The sequence below is a fragment of the Bos javanicus genome, chromosome 24 (assembly GCF_032452875.1).
Source record: "Bos javanicus breed banteng chromosome 24, ARS-OSU_banteng_1.0, whole genome shotgun sequence".
Lineage (NCBI taxonomy): Eukaryota > Metazoa > Chordata > Mammalia > Artiodactyla > Bovidae > Bos > Bos javanicus.
In genome coordinates, this window is record NC_083891.1 from 23,914,433 (window position 1) to 23,932,559 (window position 18,127).

General features: G+C 38.6%; 1 protein-coding gene across 1 annotated transcript in view; it reads left to right on the forward strand.

Annotated features, from left to right (window-relative positions):
* CCDC178 (coiled-coil domain containing 178) overlaps positions 1–18,127 on the forward strand; it is a 415,790-nt gene that overhangs the window by 80,593 nt on the left and 317,070 nt on the right. Inside the window, exon 8 of the mRNA XM_061399651.1 lies at positions 2,478–2,698. Coding sequence (XP_061255635.1) covers positions 2,478–2,698 — 221 coding nt within the window. The remainder of the gene's footprint in view (positions 1–2,477; positions 2,699–18,127) is intronic.

Sequence of the window (18,127 nt, forward strand, 5' to 3'; positions counted from 1 at the left end):
ACTTCCTACTTTTGCATTCCAGTCTCCTGTAATGAAAAGGACATCTTTTTTGGGCGTTAGTTCATAAGGTCTTGTAGGTCTTCATAGAACTGTTCAACTTCAGTTTCTTCAGCATTACCGGTTGGGGCATAGACTTGGATTACTGTGATATTGAATGGTTTGCCTTGGAAACGAATAGAGATCATTCTGTCGTTTTTGAGATTGCATCCAAGTACTGCATTTCGGACTCTTTTGTTGACCATGATGGTCACTCCATTTCTTCTGAGGGATTCCTGCCCACAGTAGTAGATATAATGGTCATCTGAGTTAAATTCACCCATTCCAGTCCATTTCAGTTTGCTGAATCCTAGAATGTCGACATTCACTCTTGCCATCTCTTGTTTGACCACTTCCAATTTGCCTTGATTCATGGACATGACATTCCAGCTTCCTATGCAATATTGCTCTTTACAGCATTGGACCTTCTTCTATCACCAGTCACATCCACAGCTGGGTATTGTTTTTGCTTTGGCTCCATCCCTTCATTCTTTCTCGAGTTATTTGTCCACTGATCTCCAGTAGCATATTGGGCACCTACCAGCCTGGGGAGTTCATCTTTCAGTGTCCATCTTTTTGCCTTTTCATACTGTTCATGGGGTTCTCAAGGCAAGAATACTGAAGTGGTTTGCCATTCCCTTCTCCAAAAGAATAATAATAAAGGAAATAATAGAATACCAATGGATAGATTAATGAAGAACACAGAGAAAATATATGAGTAAATCCAATTAGAAATGCAGATGGTATCTAAAAATGGAGCAGTGATTAATAATAAGGAAGATATACAGAACAAATGCCTTAGAGTATTATTGAAACCTTGATGAACTGGATAAATTAACAGAAAAAAATGGACTGATGAATAGATAGCCAAATATACATATAGCCATTAAAGGAAAGATATTGACTTAGTAAATAAAAATCCTTTCTTGCAAAACACACACATGCATGCATACGTACATACTAGGGCAATAAAATTTTACATGCAATTTCAAACTTCCACAAAATCATAGAGAACAGAAATAAAAGAAACTACAACAGATACAAGATGCTAGCATAAATTGTAAAGCAAATTAGATGAATACAGTACAAATATGCAGAATTACAGGCCAAAATCATGAGCATATATGCAAAGTATCCTCAGTGAATCCAACACCATAACCCACCAAGAAGTTTATTCTAAAAAAGATGGAAAGATCCCCAAGCTAGCCAACTGAAGTTTATTCCAAGAGTTCAAGGTTAGAGTAACCTTAGAAACTTAATGATATAATGAGGAAATCTTTTATATAGTTTCTCTAAAATTGTCCTAGTCTGTTAATCGACATTTAATTTAATTTATAATTTGTTTCTATTTTATTTAAAAGAAATTTCCGTATGTACCATTTCAGATATTTTTATATGGAACAAAAGTTTTTTATCCATTTATTCAAATTCCCATTTCTATTGTTTGAGAACGTTTTGTCATTTCTTCCTATAGGCCGTGCTATACTCATGGTAGGTCTGTCACTAGATCTGTGCATCTTTGTTTGTCTTAATTTTGCTGTGTGAGATCATTCTGATTTCACTATAAGATTTATTTTTGTGGATAAACATTATTTCTTATATTAATATTGATTTTTATGAGTTATTATTTTTATAATTTCAAGTGATTTTTGTAGTTTAATCCCTTTGATGGTGAATGAAGGAATACTAAAATAATTTAAGGACTTCCCAGGCTGCCCAAGAGTTTAGACTCTGCACTTCCACTGCAGGGAGCATGGGTTCCATCTGTGATAGGGGAACTAGGATCCTGCATGCCACATGGCATGGTCAAAACATAAAAATAAAAAACAAGTAATTTCTAAAACTAATATATTTAATCAGTTTAGTTCAGTTGTTCAGTCATGTCCGACTCTTTGCGACCCCATGGACTGCAGCATGCTAAGCCTCTCTGTCCATCACCAACTCCCGGAGTTTACTCAAACTCATGTCCTTTGAGTTGGTGATGCCATCCAACTATCTCATCCTCTATGGTCCCCTTCTCCTCCTTCCTTCAATCTTTCCTAGCATCAGGGTCTTTTCAAGTGAGTCAGTTCTTCACATCAGGTGGCCAAGTATTGGAGTTTCAGCTTCAACATCAGCCCTTCCAATGAATATTAAGAATTTCCTTTAAGGATGGACTGGTTGGATCTCCTTGCAGTCCAAGGGACTATCAAGAGTCTTCTCCAACACCACAGTTCAAAAGCATCAATTCTTTGGCACTCAGCTTTCTTTATAGTCCAACTCTCACTTCCATACATGGCTACTGGAAAAACCATAGCCTTGACTATACGGACCTTTGTTGGCAAAGTAATGCCTCTGCTTTTTTATATTCATATTTCATATCTACTATCAAACAAAGATGTCTTTCTGGAGCTTTTGTTTTAAATTTAGATTTTCTTTTTGTCCTTTCACCGTATGTCTAGAACATGAGGCCTATTTGAGAGATATAATAGAACTACGATGGCACTTTGAAGATAAAACTCGTCAACGAAAACATCTGGAAGATCAAAAGGAGAAATTAGCAGAAACTAATTCAAAGCTTAAAGCAGACATAGACTATATGATTAAACAGCACCCTCTACTGCTTGCAAAGCGAGACCACGAACTTGTATCTCTGAGGGAATATTACCAGAAAAAATTTGAGGTAAGTGAATAAAGAAATGACTGTACATTTTACAGATTGTTTCTTAATTATAAGATTTCAGCTCTAAGAAGTTAACATACGTTGAAAGGTTCCATTCTCATTGAAAATTGGCCTACTATTTATCTTTTAAAGAAATTATCAATCAATACAGTTGATTGATATTCATTTAAAGTGTGTCTTCTTACCTTACATTTAAACTTAAAAATACTAATTGTATTTAGGCTGTCTACTAATATGATTTTGGAGGTATTAAACAGTGTGGTATTCAGTTCAGTTCAGTTCACTTCAGTCGCTCAGTCGTGTCTGACTCCTTGCAACCCCATGAATTTGAAGCTATAAATTGAACTGAGAAAGAATGTAAGTATACTGTATCAGTAAACTTCATTCCTGATGAAAACATAAAACCTGCATGTAAAGTCTTTTTAATGATTAACATTTAATCTCCTCTTGTGGGATCATATCATAGAAAAATAAATTATTTCTTATAGCTACTAAATGGACAAATTTAATTTTGTATCATGTTTGTTCTTGATCATTTAAAGTTAGTAAATTAAGTCATTAAATGTCTCCTATATTTGTTCCATTTTCCTTCATCATTCTCCAAAAGATAACCTTATCATGAACTTCTGTTTCCAGTCAAAATTTGAACAATTTTATACACACATATACATCTTATATACACTACATACTGTTTAGCAAACATTCTGTAACTTTCTGTAATGTTTTTTGTTTGCTGTGTGCTTAGTTGTTCAGTCATGTATGACTCTCTGTGACCCCGGGGAATGTAGTCTGCCAGGCTCCTCCTACTGGCAGGGTATGGCCTTCCAGGCTCCTCTGTCCAAGGGAATTCTCTTGGTGTGAATACTGGAGTAGGTTGCCATGCCCTTCTACAGGGAACCTTCCCAACCCAGGGATTAAACCCAGGTCTCCCATGTTGCAGGTGGATTCTTTACCATCTGAGCCACCAGAGAAGCCCAAGAATACTGGAGTGGGTAACCTATCCTTTCTCCAGAGGATCTTCCTGACCCAGGAATCAAGCCAGTGTCTCCTACATTGCAGGTGGATTCTTTACCAGCTGAGCTATTTATTTTTTAATCTGACGTTATTCTGGAGCTCCAGCTACTATCGATATACACAGATTTAGTCCATTCATTTTACTTTCCAATTCCACCAAATAGATATCTCTGGTCTTGTGTGTTATTTCCCATATTTAGCTACAGTGCTGATTTGACTATAAACAATAAGGAGCCCTGATCATGTTCCTTTTTGTGCATGTGAATTTTTCTTGGCTACATGTCTAGTGGAGTATTTACTGAGTCCTGGGTTATATACACTTTCAACTTCATTAGTTAAAATCACACTGCTCTCCAGAGTGTCTTTGACAGTTTATATTCTTAAAGTAGTAGCAGTGCTGGAGATGTCCCATTTATCTACTGTGAACAAAGGTTCTAGCAGTATCCTTTTTTTAATCATAATAGACCCCTTATTTAATACTGGACAGGGAAGCCTGACATGCTGCAGTCCATGGGGTCACAAAAAGTTGGAAACAACTAAGTGACTGAACAAAAAACAACAAGTAGCCCCCGTTAGTTGGATGGCAGTGTGTCAGGGTAAAGGTCATTTCTCAATTTGCCTTTACTCATGATATTTCTAATGCGATGCACATAGTGGTTATACAGGGTTTTTCTGGGAAAGCTTTTTGAAATGGACTGACTCAGTCAGAAGCCACACCCTTTTGTATTCAGCCATTTTGTAAACTTACAGCAACCCCGATATGACAGCTGCAGTTCTGACGTACATTTTATAGCACAGGGCAACCTTGAGAATGGAGGCCAGCATCCACGATGGCTGAATAGAAAGGCAGAAGAAGCCGTGTATCCATTTCTGGGAGAAAAAAAGAAACTGAAGTCTTGTTCATTTGACTTATTTCTCCTACAAACAAACCCAATCATAACTGTTACACCTTACATTTTTGTCAAGGTTTTGTTGTGACACTTTAAATTTTGTCAGTAGGTGTGTGAATTGGTATCCCTAAAGTAATTTTAGTGTGTTTCTCCCTGATAGTGGACATAGATATGCCTAGGGAGGGAAAGCACAGTTGTTGAAGATCACACTTGAGAATGGGTTCAGTTCAGTTCACTCAAGAGTCGTGTCCAACTCTTTGCGACCCCATGGACTGCAGCACGCCAGGCTTCCCTGTCTATCATGAACTCCCGGAGCTCACTCAAACTCATGTCCATTGAGTCAATGATGCCATCAACCATCTCATCCTCTGTTGTCCCCTTCTCCTCCTGCCTTCAAACTTTTCCAGGATCAGGGTCTTTTCCAATGAGTCAGTTCTTCACATCAGGTGGCCAAAGTATTGGAGTTTTAGCTTCAGCATCAGTCCTTCCAATAAATATTCAGGACTGATTTCCTTGAGGACTGACTGCTTGGATCTCCTTGCAGTCCAAGGGACTCTCAAGAGTCTCCTCCAACACCATGGTTCAAAAGCATCAATTCTTCAGTGCTCAGATTTCTTTATGGTCCAACACTCACACATCCATGCACGGCTACTGGAAAAACCATAGCTTTGACTAGATGGACCTTTTGTTGACAAAAGTAATGTCTCTGCTTTTTAATATGCTATCTAGGATGGTCACAGCTTTTCTTCCAAGGAGAAAGCATGTTTTAATTTTATGGCTGCAGTCATCATCTGCAGTGATTTTGGACCCCAGGAAAATAAAGTCGGTCACTGTTTCCATTGTTTCCCCATCTACTTGCCATGAAGTGATGGGACTGGATGCCATGATCTTAGTTTTTGAAAGCTGAGTTTTAAGCCAACTTTTTCACTCTCCACTTTCATTTTCATCAAGAGGCTCTTTAGTTCCTCTTCACTTTCTGCAATAAGGGTAGTGTCATCTACAAATCTGAGGTTATTGATATTTCTCCCGGCAATCTTGATTCCAGCTTGTGCTTCATCCAGCCCAGCATTTTGCTTGATGTACTCTGCATATAAGTTAAATAAGCAGGGTGACAGTATACAGCTTTGACGTACTCCTTTCCCAATTTGGAACCAGTTCATTGTTCCATGTCCAGTTATAACTGTTGCTTCTTGACCTGCATACAGATTTCTCAGGAGGCAGGTAAGGTGATCTGGTATTCCAATCGCTTGAAGAATTTTCCACAGATTTTTGTGATCTAGGCAGTCAAAGGCTTTGGCAATATCAATAAAGCAGAAGTAGATGTTTTTTTTTTTTTTAATTCTCTTGATTTTCTTATGATCCAACGGATGTTGAGAATTTGATCTCTGGTTCCTCTGCTTTTTCTAAATCCAGCTTGAACATCTGGAAGTTCTCCGTTCATGTACTGTTGAAGTCAGGCTTGGAGAATTTGGGGCATTACTTTGCTAGTGTGTGAGATGAGTGTAATTGTGTGGTAGTTTGAACATTCTTTGGCATTGCCTTTCTTTGGGACTGGAATGAAAACTGACCTTTTCCAGTCTTGTGACCACTGATGATTTTTCCAAATTTGCTGGAAATATTGAGTGCAGCACTGTCGCAGCATCATCTTTTCAGATTTGAAATAGCTCAACTGGAATTCCATCACCTCCACTAGCTTTGTTCATAGTGATGCTTCCTAAGGCCTTCTTGACTTTGCATTCCAAGATATCTGGCTCTAGGTGAGTGATCACACCTTCATGGTTTTCTGGGTCATGAAGATCTTTGTTGTATACTTCCTCTGTGTATTCTTGCCACCTCTTCTAAATATCATCTGCTTCTGTTAGGTCCATACCATCTCTGTCCTTTGTCGTGCTCATCTTTGCATGAAATGTTCCCTTGGTATCTCTAATTTTCTTGAAGAGTTCTCTAGTCTTTTCCATTCCATTGTTTTCCTCTATTTCTTTGCACTGACCACTGAGGAAGTCTTTCTTATCTCTCCTTGCTGTTCTTTGGAATTTTGCATTCAGATGGGTATATCTTTCCTTTTCTCCTTTGCCCTTCATGTCTCTTCTTTTCTTAGCTATTTGTAAGGCCTCCTCAGACAACCATTTTGCCTTTTTGCATTTCTTTTTCTTGCAGATGGTCTTGATCACTGCCTCCTATATAGTGTCACGAACCTCTGGCCATAGTTCTTCAGGCACTCTGTCTATCAGATTTAACCCCTTGAATCTATTTGTCAGTTTCACTGTATCATCCTAAGTGTTTTGATATATTCATACCTGAATGGTCTAGTGGTTTTCCCTACTTTCTTCAATTTAAGTCTGAACTTTGCAATTAGAAGTTCATGATCTGAGCCACAGTCAGCTCCCAATCTTGTTTTTGTTGATTATAGAGCTTCTCCATCTTTGGCTGCAAATAATATAATCAATCTAAATTCGGTATTGACCATCTGGTGAATGGGAGGAAAATTTAAAAATGTATTCTCACAGATCAAGAAAATAGTAACCTTTGTGTAGAGCTTATCAGTGGTGCTCTGATGATTGATATTTTCTATAAACTTGACTGGGCCAGGATGCTCAGGTTTTGATCAGATATTATTCTAGGTGTTTTGTGAAGTTTTTTATCTTTTTGGATGAGATTAACATTTAAATCAATAATCTTTTAATAAAGCAGATAGGCAAGAAAAATAAATAAAAGGATCTAGACTGGAAAAGAAGTAAAATTATTTGCAGAAGACACATTCTTCTATATAGAAAATTGTAAAGAATTCACAAAACAAACTATAGAGTAAAATCAAGTTTAACGAAGTTGTAGATTCAATCTCAATACAAAACTCAGTTTTATTTTCATATACTAGTTGTGAAGAATACAAAAATGAAGTTAAGAAAACGGTTTTCTTTGATAAAATATGAATAAATTTAACCAATAAGCTGAAAGACTTGTTCACTAAAAACTATAATATTTTGCTGAAATCAATTAAATTAGACTTAAATGAACAGAAAAGTAACCCGTGTTCACAGATTTGACTTTATCTTGTTTAGATGTCAGTAGTACCCATAGCTATCTTCAGATTAAATGGAGTTTCTGACAGAGTCTCAAAGAGCTTTTTGCAGAAATGGGAAAGCCTGTTCTAACATTCATTTAAAGTTGTAGGAGGTCGCAAATAGCCAAAACAGTCTTGAAAAGGAAGGACACCTTTGAGGACTCACAGCTTCTGATTTCAAAACTAACTACAAAGCTTTAAGAAGCAAAAATGAGTGTCATTTAATAAATACAGGAAAGTAGTTCAGTGGAGTAGTGTTGAGATTCTAGAAATAAACCAATATATCTGTGGTTAGTTGATTTTGACAAGGGTGCCGAGACCATTTGTTGAAATGAGTAGTCTCTTCAATACATGGTAATGGGACATTGGATATCCACATGCATTCAAAGAGTAAAGTTGGACCTCTGCTTCCTAGCACATACAAAAATTAATTTAAAATGGATCATAACTTTACACATAACAACTAAAACTATAAAACTCTTAAAAGGAAAGTGAAATCACTCAGTCATGTCCGACTCTTTGCGACCCCTTAGACTGTAGCCTACCAGGCTTCTCCATCCATGGGATTTTTCCAGGCAATAGTACTGGAGTGGATTGCCATTTCCTTCTCCAGGGGATCTTCCCAACCCGGGGCTCAAACCCAGGTCTCCCGCATTGTAGACAGACGCTTTACCGTCTGAGCCACTTAAAAGGAAACTTGTGGATAAATCTTTATGACCTAGAATTTGAGAATGGATTTAGATATGACACTAAAAGCATAAGCAACATTAGAGAAACTGGACTTCATCAAAATTAAAACCTTTTGTACCGCTAAGTACACTATCAAAAAGGTAAAAAAACAACCTACAGAATGAGAGAAAATATTGCAAATTATATATAATTTTATTTTAATGTATGTACTAGTTATATATTAATTTTGTACTAATATATACTTATTATATAATAATATTATATTAATATATACTAATTCTATATTAATATATCTTCCTACAGATTTGTAGTAAGTTTTAAAATCAGAAAGTGTGAGTTCTCTAAGGTGCCCTTCCTTTTCAAGACTGTTCTGGCTACCTGAGGACGCCCCTGCAATTTCATATGAATGTTAAAATAGGCTTTTCCATTTCTGCAAAGAGCTTTTTGAGACTTCATCAGAGGTTGCAGTTCGTCTGAAGATAGCTTTGGGTACTACCGACACCTTAAAAACATGTAGTACCCAGAGTATATGAAGAACTTTTATAATTCAACAACTAAAAAAGATAAACACCCCATTTTAAAATGGACAAAAGACTTAAGTAGATGTATCTCCGAAAGACAGAAATGAGCAGCAAACACATGAAATGACAGATGCTCAACATCATTAGCCATCAGGAAAATTCAAACCAAAACCACAATGATGTAACTACTCATGCCCATTAGGATGCGATTAAAAATAGAGTGCAAAATAACCAGTTTGGGTGAGGATGTAGAGAAACTTGAACCATTGTACTTTGCTGAATGTAAAATGGTGCAGCCACTGTAGAAAACAGCTTGGTGTTTCCTAAAAAAGTAAAACAATTAACATATGCTTTAGCAACTCCAAGCCAAGTTATATACCCCTAAAGAATTGAAAACTGATGTTAAAAAACAAAACCTTGTGCAGAAATGTGCTTACCAGCACTGTCTACAATAGACAAAAAGCAAAATCATTCCAGTGCCCATCAATTGATGTATGACTAAACAAAATGTGATATAACCATACCATGGAGTAGTAGTCAGTCATAAAAAAGAATGAAATACTGGTACAGATCACAACATGGATAAACTTCAAAACATTATGCTAAATAAATAAGCCAGACACAAAAGATTGCATATTATATGATTTCATTTACCTGAAATATCCAGAATAGGTAAATCCATAAAGACAGAAAGCAAATTAGATTGCTAGGGGCTCGGGGAAGTGTAAGATAGAGTTTTGTTTGTAATAAAGCTTTGCTTTTTCTGTTTTATTCTGCTGTCTTGACTGAGACCTTAGCTAGAGGCCTGCTGAAGTAACCCAGCTACTTAAATAATGCAAGACCTCTTGTCAATGTGCTTGAGCCTCAGTACATTGCAAACCAACCTCAGTGGCTTAAGGTGACTTTCAGATTCTACAAGCAGCTTAATCACATAACACAGTGGAGCCACAGAAATATTGTTAACATCAATGTAGAGAGTATCCATGTGGGACAGCTGAACCACTCCCACAATGAGCCAGCCAAAGAGCTTTCCATATGAATTTGCCTCATACGATATAAGCAAAACCTCCGAACCTGAGATCACCCCAGCAATACCTACAGGACAGATTGGATACAGGGAGTTATTTCTTGCTTTTCTTCCTTTCATGGTGTAAATTTCCTGAGCTCTGTGTTTGCTTATCTTATCATTTTGGTATAATCCTTGCTCTCTGCTTGACTGTATAGCCCTGCATTCCTGTGCCTAAAGGAAAATCTTGTAGTTTACTAAAATCTGTGCTATTCTAAAAATTAATGTGAACATAAAGAACACTATTGCATAGGAACCTGGAATGTTAGGTCCATGAATCAAGGTAAATTGGAAGTGGTCAAACAGGAGATGTCAAGAGTGAACATCAACATTTTAGGAATCAGCGAACTAAAATGGACTGGAATGGGTGAATTTAACTCAGATGACCATTATATCTACTCCTGTGGGCAAGAATCACTTAGAAGAAATAGAGTAGCCCTCATAGTCAACAGAAGAGTCCTAAATACTGTACTTGAGTGCAGTCTCAAAAATGACAGAATGATCTCTGTTCATTTCCAAGGCAAACCATTCAATATTACAGTAATCCAAGTCTATGCCCCAACCACTAATGCCAAAGAACCTGAATTTAAACTGTTCTATGATGACCTATAGGACTTTCTAGAACTAACACCAAAAAAAATGCCCTTGTCATCATAGTGAACTGGAATGCAAAAGTAGGAAGTCAAGAGATACCTGGAGTAACAGGTGAGTTTGGCCTTGGAGTACAAAATGAAGCAGGGCAAAGGCTGACAGAATTTTGCCAAGAGAACACACTGGTCATAGCAAAGACCCTCTTCCAACAACACAAGACATGAATCTACACGTAGACATCACCAGATGGTTAATACCAAAATCAGATTGATTATATTCTTTGTAGTCAAAGATGGAGAAGCCAAATACAGTCAGCAAAAACAAGACCGGGAGCTGACTGTGGCACAGACCATGAACTCCTTATTGCCAAATTCAGACTTCAATTGAAAGAAGTAGGGTAAAGCACTAGACCATTCAGGTATGACATATATCAAATCACTTAGGATTATACAGTGAAAGTGACAAACAGATTCAAGGGATTAGATCTGACAGAGTGCCTTAAGAAATATGGCCAGAGTTTTGTGACATTGTATAGTAGGCAGTGATCAAAAACATCTGCAAGAAAAAGAAATGCAAAAAGGCAAAACGGTTGTCTGAGGAGGGCTTACAAAGAGAAAAGAAGAGAAAGCTAAAGGCAAAGGAGAAAAGGAAAGATATACCCATTTGAATGCAAAATTCCAAAGAACAGCAAGGAGAGATAAGAAAGACTTCCTCAGTGGTCAGTGCAAAGAAATAGAAGAAAACAATAGAATGGGAAAGACTTGAGAACTCTTCAAGAAAATTAGAGATACCAAGGGAACATTTCATGCAAAGATGAGCATGATAAAAGACAGAAATGGTATGGACCTAACAGAAGCAGAAGATATTTAGAAGAGGTGGCAAGGATACACAGAAGAAGTATACAACAAAGATCTTCATGACCCAGAAAACCATGAAGGTGTGATCACTCACCTAGAGCCAGATATCCTGGAATGCAAAGTCAAGAGGGCCTTAGGAAGCATCACTATGAACAAAGCTAGTGGAGGTAATCGAATTCCAGTTGAGATATTTAAAATCATTAAAAGATGATGCTGTTAAAGTGCCATATACAATATGCCAGCAAATTTGGAAAACTCATCAGTGGCTATAGGACTGGAATAGGTCAGTTTTCTCATTCAACCCAAAGAAAGGCAATGCCAAAGAATGTTCAAACTACCACACAATTACACTCATCTCACACACTAGCAAAGTAATACTCAAAATTCCCCAAGCCTGGCTTCAACAGTACGTGAACAGAGAACTTCTTAATGTTCATGGTGGATTTAGAAAAGGCAGAGGTACCAGAGTCAAATTGCCAACATCCATTGGATCATAGAAAAACAGGAGAATTCCAGAAAAATATCTACTTCTGCTTTATTGACTACGCCAAAGCCTTTGACTGCCTAGATCACAACAAACTGTGGAAAATTCTTCAAGAGATGGGAATACTAGGTCACCTTACCTGCCTCCAGAGAAGTCCGTATGCAGGTCAAGAAGCAACCGTTAAAACTGGATGTAGAACAACGAACTGGTTCCAAATTGAGAAAGGAATACGTCCAGGCTTTATATTGTCACACTCTTTATTTAAGATATAAGCAGAGTACATCATGCAAATTGCCAGACTGGATGAAGAACAAGCTGGAATCAAGATTGCCAGGAGAAATATCAATAACCTTAGATATGCAGATGACACCACCCTTATGGCAGAAAGGAACAAGGAACTAAAGTGCCTCTTGATGAAAGTGAAAGAGGAAAGTGAAAAGCTGGCTTAAAACTCAACATTCAAAAAACTAATATCATGGCATCTGATCCCATCACTTCATGGCAAATAGATGGTGAAACAATGGAAACAGTGACCGACTTTATATTCTTGGACTCCAAAATCACTGCAGATGATGACTGCAGCTGTGAAATTAAAAGATGCTTGCTCCTTGAGAGAAAAGAAATGACTATCCTAGACAGCATATTAAAAACCAGAGATATTACTTTGCCTACAAAGGTCTATCTAGTCAAAGGTATGGTTTTTCCAGCAGTCATGTATGGATGTGAGAACTGGAGTATAAAAAAAGCTGAGCACCAAATAATTGATGCTTTTGAACTGTGGTGTTGGAGGAGACTCTTGAGAGTCCCTTGGACTGCAAGTATATCCAAGCAGTCCATCCTAAAGGAAATCAGTCCTGAATATTCTTTGGATGGAGTGATGCTAAAGATGAAGCTCCAACACTTTGGCCACCTGATGCGAAGAACGTACTCATTGGAAAAGACCCTGATGCTGGGAAAGATTGAGAGCAGGAGGAGAAGGGGATGACAGAGGATGAGATGGTTGGATGGCATTACTGACTCAATGGACATGAGTTTGAGTAAACTCTGGGAGTTTGTGATGAATAGGGAAGCCTGGCATGCTGCAGTCCATGGGGTAGCAAAGAGTCAGACATGATTGAATGACTGAACTGAACTGAAGGACAATTTTGCCTCCCTGTTGGCTCAGATGATAAAGAATTTGACTGCAATGTGGGAGAATTTGATCTCTAGGTCAGGATCATCCTCTGGAGAAGGGCATGGCAACCCACTCCAGCATTCTTGAGAATCCCACGGACAGAGTAGCCCTGTGGGCTATAGTCCATGGGGCCGCAAAGAGGCAGACACATTTGAGCAACTCTCACTCACTCACTCAACTCAAGTACAGTTTTATTTCCTTCTGTTCATAATCTGTATACATTTTGCTGTATTGCTTTTAATAAGGCTTGGTCCTTTCTTGGCCAAGATCTCCAGTGACTGAAGTGAAGTATTAATTGCTCAGTTGTGTATGACTCTTTGGGACCCCATGCCCTCCAGAATCCTATGTCTGTGGAATTCTCCAGGCAAGAATATTGGAGTGGGTAGCCATTTCCTTCTGCAGGGAATCTTCCTGACAGGGATTGAACCCAGGTCTCCTGCATTGCTGACTGTAAGTGGTAATATTTTGCATCATTGTCACAGTCCCGGTTTCAAAGGGGAAGCATTAAAACAATCTTTTTTATATTCAGGAAGATGTTACATCTTACTCAAGATGTTGCTAGATTTGATTTGCTAATTATTTGCTTAGGGGATTAAGTCTAAGTTCATGAATAAGAAAATAGTATAATTGTTTAATACTGTCCTTGTCAGGTTTTGTTTTTAAGGGTTTGCTAGGAGAAGGCAATGGCACCCCACTCCAGTACTCTTGCCTGGAAAATCCCATGGATGGAGGAGCCTGGCAGGCTGCAGTCCATGGGGTCGCTGAGGGTCAGACATGACTGAGCGACTTCACTTTCACTTTTCACTTTCATGCAATGGAGAAGGAAATGGCAACCCACTCCAGTGTTCTTGCCTGGAGAATCCCAGGGACGGGGAGCCTGGTGGGCTTCCGTCTATGGGGTTGCACAGAGTCGGACACGACTGAAGTGACGCAGCAGCAGCAGCAACATATTTAAAGGTAACTTGGGAGTATTTCTTCTTTCTCTACTATCTGGAAGAGTTTGCAAAAGACTAAGATTATTGATGGCATCTAGCTAAAGTTTTCCAGTTTTGTTTTTTGTTTGTTTTGGAAAGGTTTTTAATTACAAATTAAATTTCCTCAATAAGACTCTTTAGATATTCTATTTATTCCTGTGTCCATTTTGGTTATTTCTAGTTTTATAAGATTATGTCCATTTCATCAAAATTTTGTACTTTTTTGGAACAGAGACTTTCTTAGTATTCTTTTGTTTCCTATGCTGTACTGTGCTTAATTCTTCACTTCTGTCTGACTCTGTGCAACCCCATGGACTGTAGCCCACCAGGCCCCTTTGTCCATGGGGAGTCTCCAGTTGCAAATGCCAGAGTGGGTTGCCATGCCCTCCTCCAGGGGATCTTTCTAACTCAAGGATCAAACCCAGGTCTCCTGCATTGCAGGCAGAGTCTTAACCATCTGAGCCACCAGGGAAGCCCAAGAATACTGCAGTGGGTAGCCTATCCTTCTCCAGGAGTACTTCCCAACGCAGGAATCAAACCGGAGTCTCCTGCATTGCAGGCGGATTCTTTATCAGCTGAGTTACCAGGGAAGCCTATTTTGTTTCCTATAAGTCTATAGAATATGTTGTTTAGTTGCTCAGTCGTGTCTGACTGTTTTGTAACCCCGTGGACTTCAGCCTGCCGGGCTTCTATGTCCATGGGATTTTGCAGGCAAGAATACTGGAGTGGGATGCCATTTCCTACTACAGGGAATCTTTCTGATCCAGGGATAGAACCCATGTCTCCTGCAAGTCTCCTGCATTGCAGGCAGATTCTTTATTGCTTAGCCACTGGGGATATGTAGTGGTCTCCTTTTTCATTCCTGGTATTTATTTGTGCCTTCTCTTTTTTTCCTCTTGAACATGATACATTTCATCCATCACCGTACAGTTACACATTTCACCCATTTTGCCCTCCTTTTCTCTGTTGTCTGTACCTGCTTGTTTGTTTTGGTTTGGTTTGTTCACTTATTTGGATGTTTTTGTTTGTTTTTTATATTCTGCATATAAGCTAAATCATATGATATTTGTCTTTTCTCCATGTGACTTATTTCTCTTAGGATAATACCCTCAAGGTCTTCCATGTTGTCACAAATGGCAAGATTTCTTTCTTTTTTTGTGATTGAGTAGTATGCTTTCAAACCAGTCAATCCTAAAGGAAATCAACCCTGAATATTCTTTGGAAGGACTGGTAATGAAGCTGAAGTTCCAGTACTTTGGCCACCTAATGCAAGGAACCAACTCATTAGAACAGGTCCTGATGTTGGGAAAGATTGAGGGCAAGAGGAAAAGGGGGTGATAGAGGATGAGATGGTTAGATGGCATCACTAACTCAGTGGACATGAGTTTGAGCAAACTCAGGGAGATAGTTGCTTCCGGACAGGGAAGCCTGGCGTGCTGCAGTTCATGTTGCAAAGAGTCAGATATGACTTAGTGACTGAACAACAGCAACAAGTATTCATTCTATATACCACATCTCTTTATGCATTCATTCCTTGATGGAATCTTCAATTGTGTGGCTATTATAAATAGTGGTGCAGTGAACACAAGGGTGCGTATATCTTTTCAAATTAGTGTTTTCACATAACTTGGGTTAATACCCCAAAGTGGACTAGCTGGTCATATCCTAGTCCTCTTAATTTTTTGAGGTGTCTCCCTACTGTTTTCCATAGTGGCTGCACTAATTTACATTCCCACTAACAGTGCTCAGGGTTCTCTTTTCTCCACATTCTCTCAACACCTGTTATTTCATCTTTTATTTTTTTGTATATGTAATAACCATCATCATGGTCATTAGGTAAAATCTCATGGTGTTAATTTTTTCATTTCCATAATACTTAGTAATGTTGAACACTTTTTCATGTATGTGCCTATTGGTCATCTGTATATCTTCTTCAGAAAAATGTGTACTGCTGTCCACCTGAAACTAATGCAACATTATAAATCAATTATACCCTAATAAGAATTTAAAAAAGAATGTAACAAGACGACAGCACCCCCCAAAGAAGTCTATTCAGCCCTTCGGACCATTTTTAAAAATTATGGTTGATTTACAATGTTGTATTAATTTCTGCTGTACATCAAAATGATTCAGTTAACATGTACATACATATATATTATTTTTTTTATTCTTTTCCATTATAGCTTATCACAGAATATTGAATATAGTTCCTTGTGCTATACAGTAGGACTTGTTGTTTATCCCCTTTGCCCATTTTTATTTGAGTATTTGGTTGATTTGCTGTTGACATGTATGAGTTCTTTATATATTTGGATATTAACCTCATATTGAATATATGATTTGCAAATACCTTCTCCTATTGGGTAGGTTGTCTTTTTGTTTTGTTGATGGTTTCCTTTGCTGTACAGATTATGTAATTATGTATCAGATCAGATCAGTCACTCAGTCATGTCCAACTCTTTTCGACCCCATGAATAGCAGCACGCCAGGCCTCCCTGTCCATCACCAACCCCCAGAGTTCACTCAGACTCACATCCATCGAGGCAGTGATGCCGTCCAGCCATCTCATCCTCTGTCATCCCCTTCTCCTCCTGCCCCCAATCCCTCCCAGCATCAGAGTCTTTTCCAATGAGTCAACTCTTCGCATGAGGTGGCCAAGTACTGGAGTTTCAGCTTTAGCATCATTCCTTCCAAAGAAATCCCAGGGCTGATCTCCTTCAGAATGGACTGATTGGATCTCCTTGCAGTCCAAAGGACTCTCAAGAGCCTTCTCCAACACCACAGTTCAAAAGCATCAATTCTTCTGTGCTCAGCCTTCTTCACAGTCCAACTCTCACATCCATACATGTCCACAGGAAAAACATAGCCTTGACTAGACGAACCTTTGTTGGCAAAGTAATGTCTCTGCTTTTCAATATGCTATCTAGGTTGGTCATAACTTTCCTTCCAAGGAGTAAGCATCTTTTAATTTCATGGCTGTAGTCACCATCTGTAGTGATTTTGGAGCCCAGAAAAATACAGTCTGACACTGTTTCCACTGTTTCCCATCTATTTCCCATGAAGTGGTGGGACTAGATGCCATGATCTTCATTTTCTGAATGCTGAGCTTTAAGCCAACTTTTTCACTCTCCACTTTCACTTTCATCAAGAGGCTTTTGAGTTCCTCTTCACTTTCTGCCATAAGGGTGGTGTCATCTGCATATCTGAGGTTATTGATATTTCTCCCGGAAATCTTGATTCCAGCTTGTGTTTCTTCCAGTCCAGCGTTTCTCATGATGTACTCTGCATAGAAGTTAAATAAGCAGGGTGACAATATACAGCCTTGATGTACTCCTTTTCCTATTTGGAACCAGTCTGTTGTTCCATGTCCAGTTCTAACTGTTGCTTCCTGACCTGCATACAAATTTCTCAAGAGGCAGGTCAGGTGGTCTGGTATTCCCATCTCTTTCAGAATTTTCCACAGTTTATTGTGATCCACACAGTCAAAGGCTTTGGCATAGTCAAGAAAGCAGAAATAGATGTTTTTCTGGAACTCTCTTGCTTTTTCCATAATCCAGCGGATGTTGGCAATTTGATCTCTGGTTCCTCTGCCTTTTCTAAAACCAGCTTGAACCTCAGGAAGTTCATGGTTCACATATTGCTGAAGCCTGGCTTGGAGAATTTTGAGCATTACTTTACTAGCATGTGAGATGAGTGCAATTGTGTGGTAGTTTGAGCATTCTTTGGCACTGCCTTTCTTTGGGATTGGAATGAAAGCTGACCTTTTCCAGTCCTGTGGCCACTGCTGACTTTTCCCAATTTGCTGGCATATTGAGTGCAGCACTTTCACAGCATCATCTTTCAGGATTTGGAATAGCTCAACTGGAATTCTATCACCTCCACTACCTTTGTTGGTAGTGATGCTTTCTAAGGCCCACTTGACTTCACATTCCAGGATGTCTGGCTCTAGGTCAGTGATCACACCATCGTGATTATCTGGGTCATGAAGATCTTTTTTGTACAGTTCTTCTGTGTATTCTTGCCACCTCTTCTTAATGTCTTCTGCTTCTGTTAGGTCCATACCATTTCTGTCCTTTATTGAGCCCATCTTTGCATGAAATGTTCCTT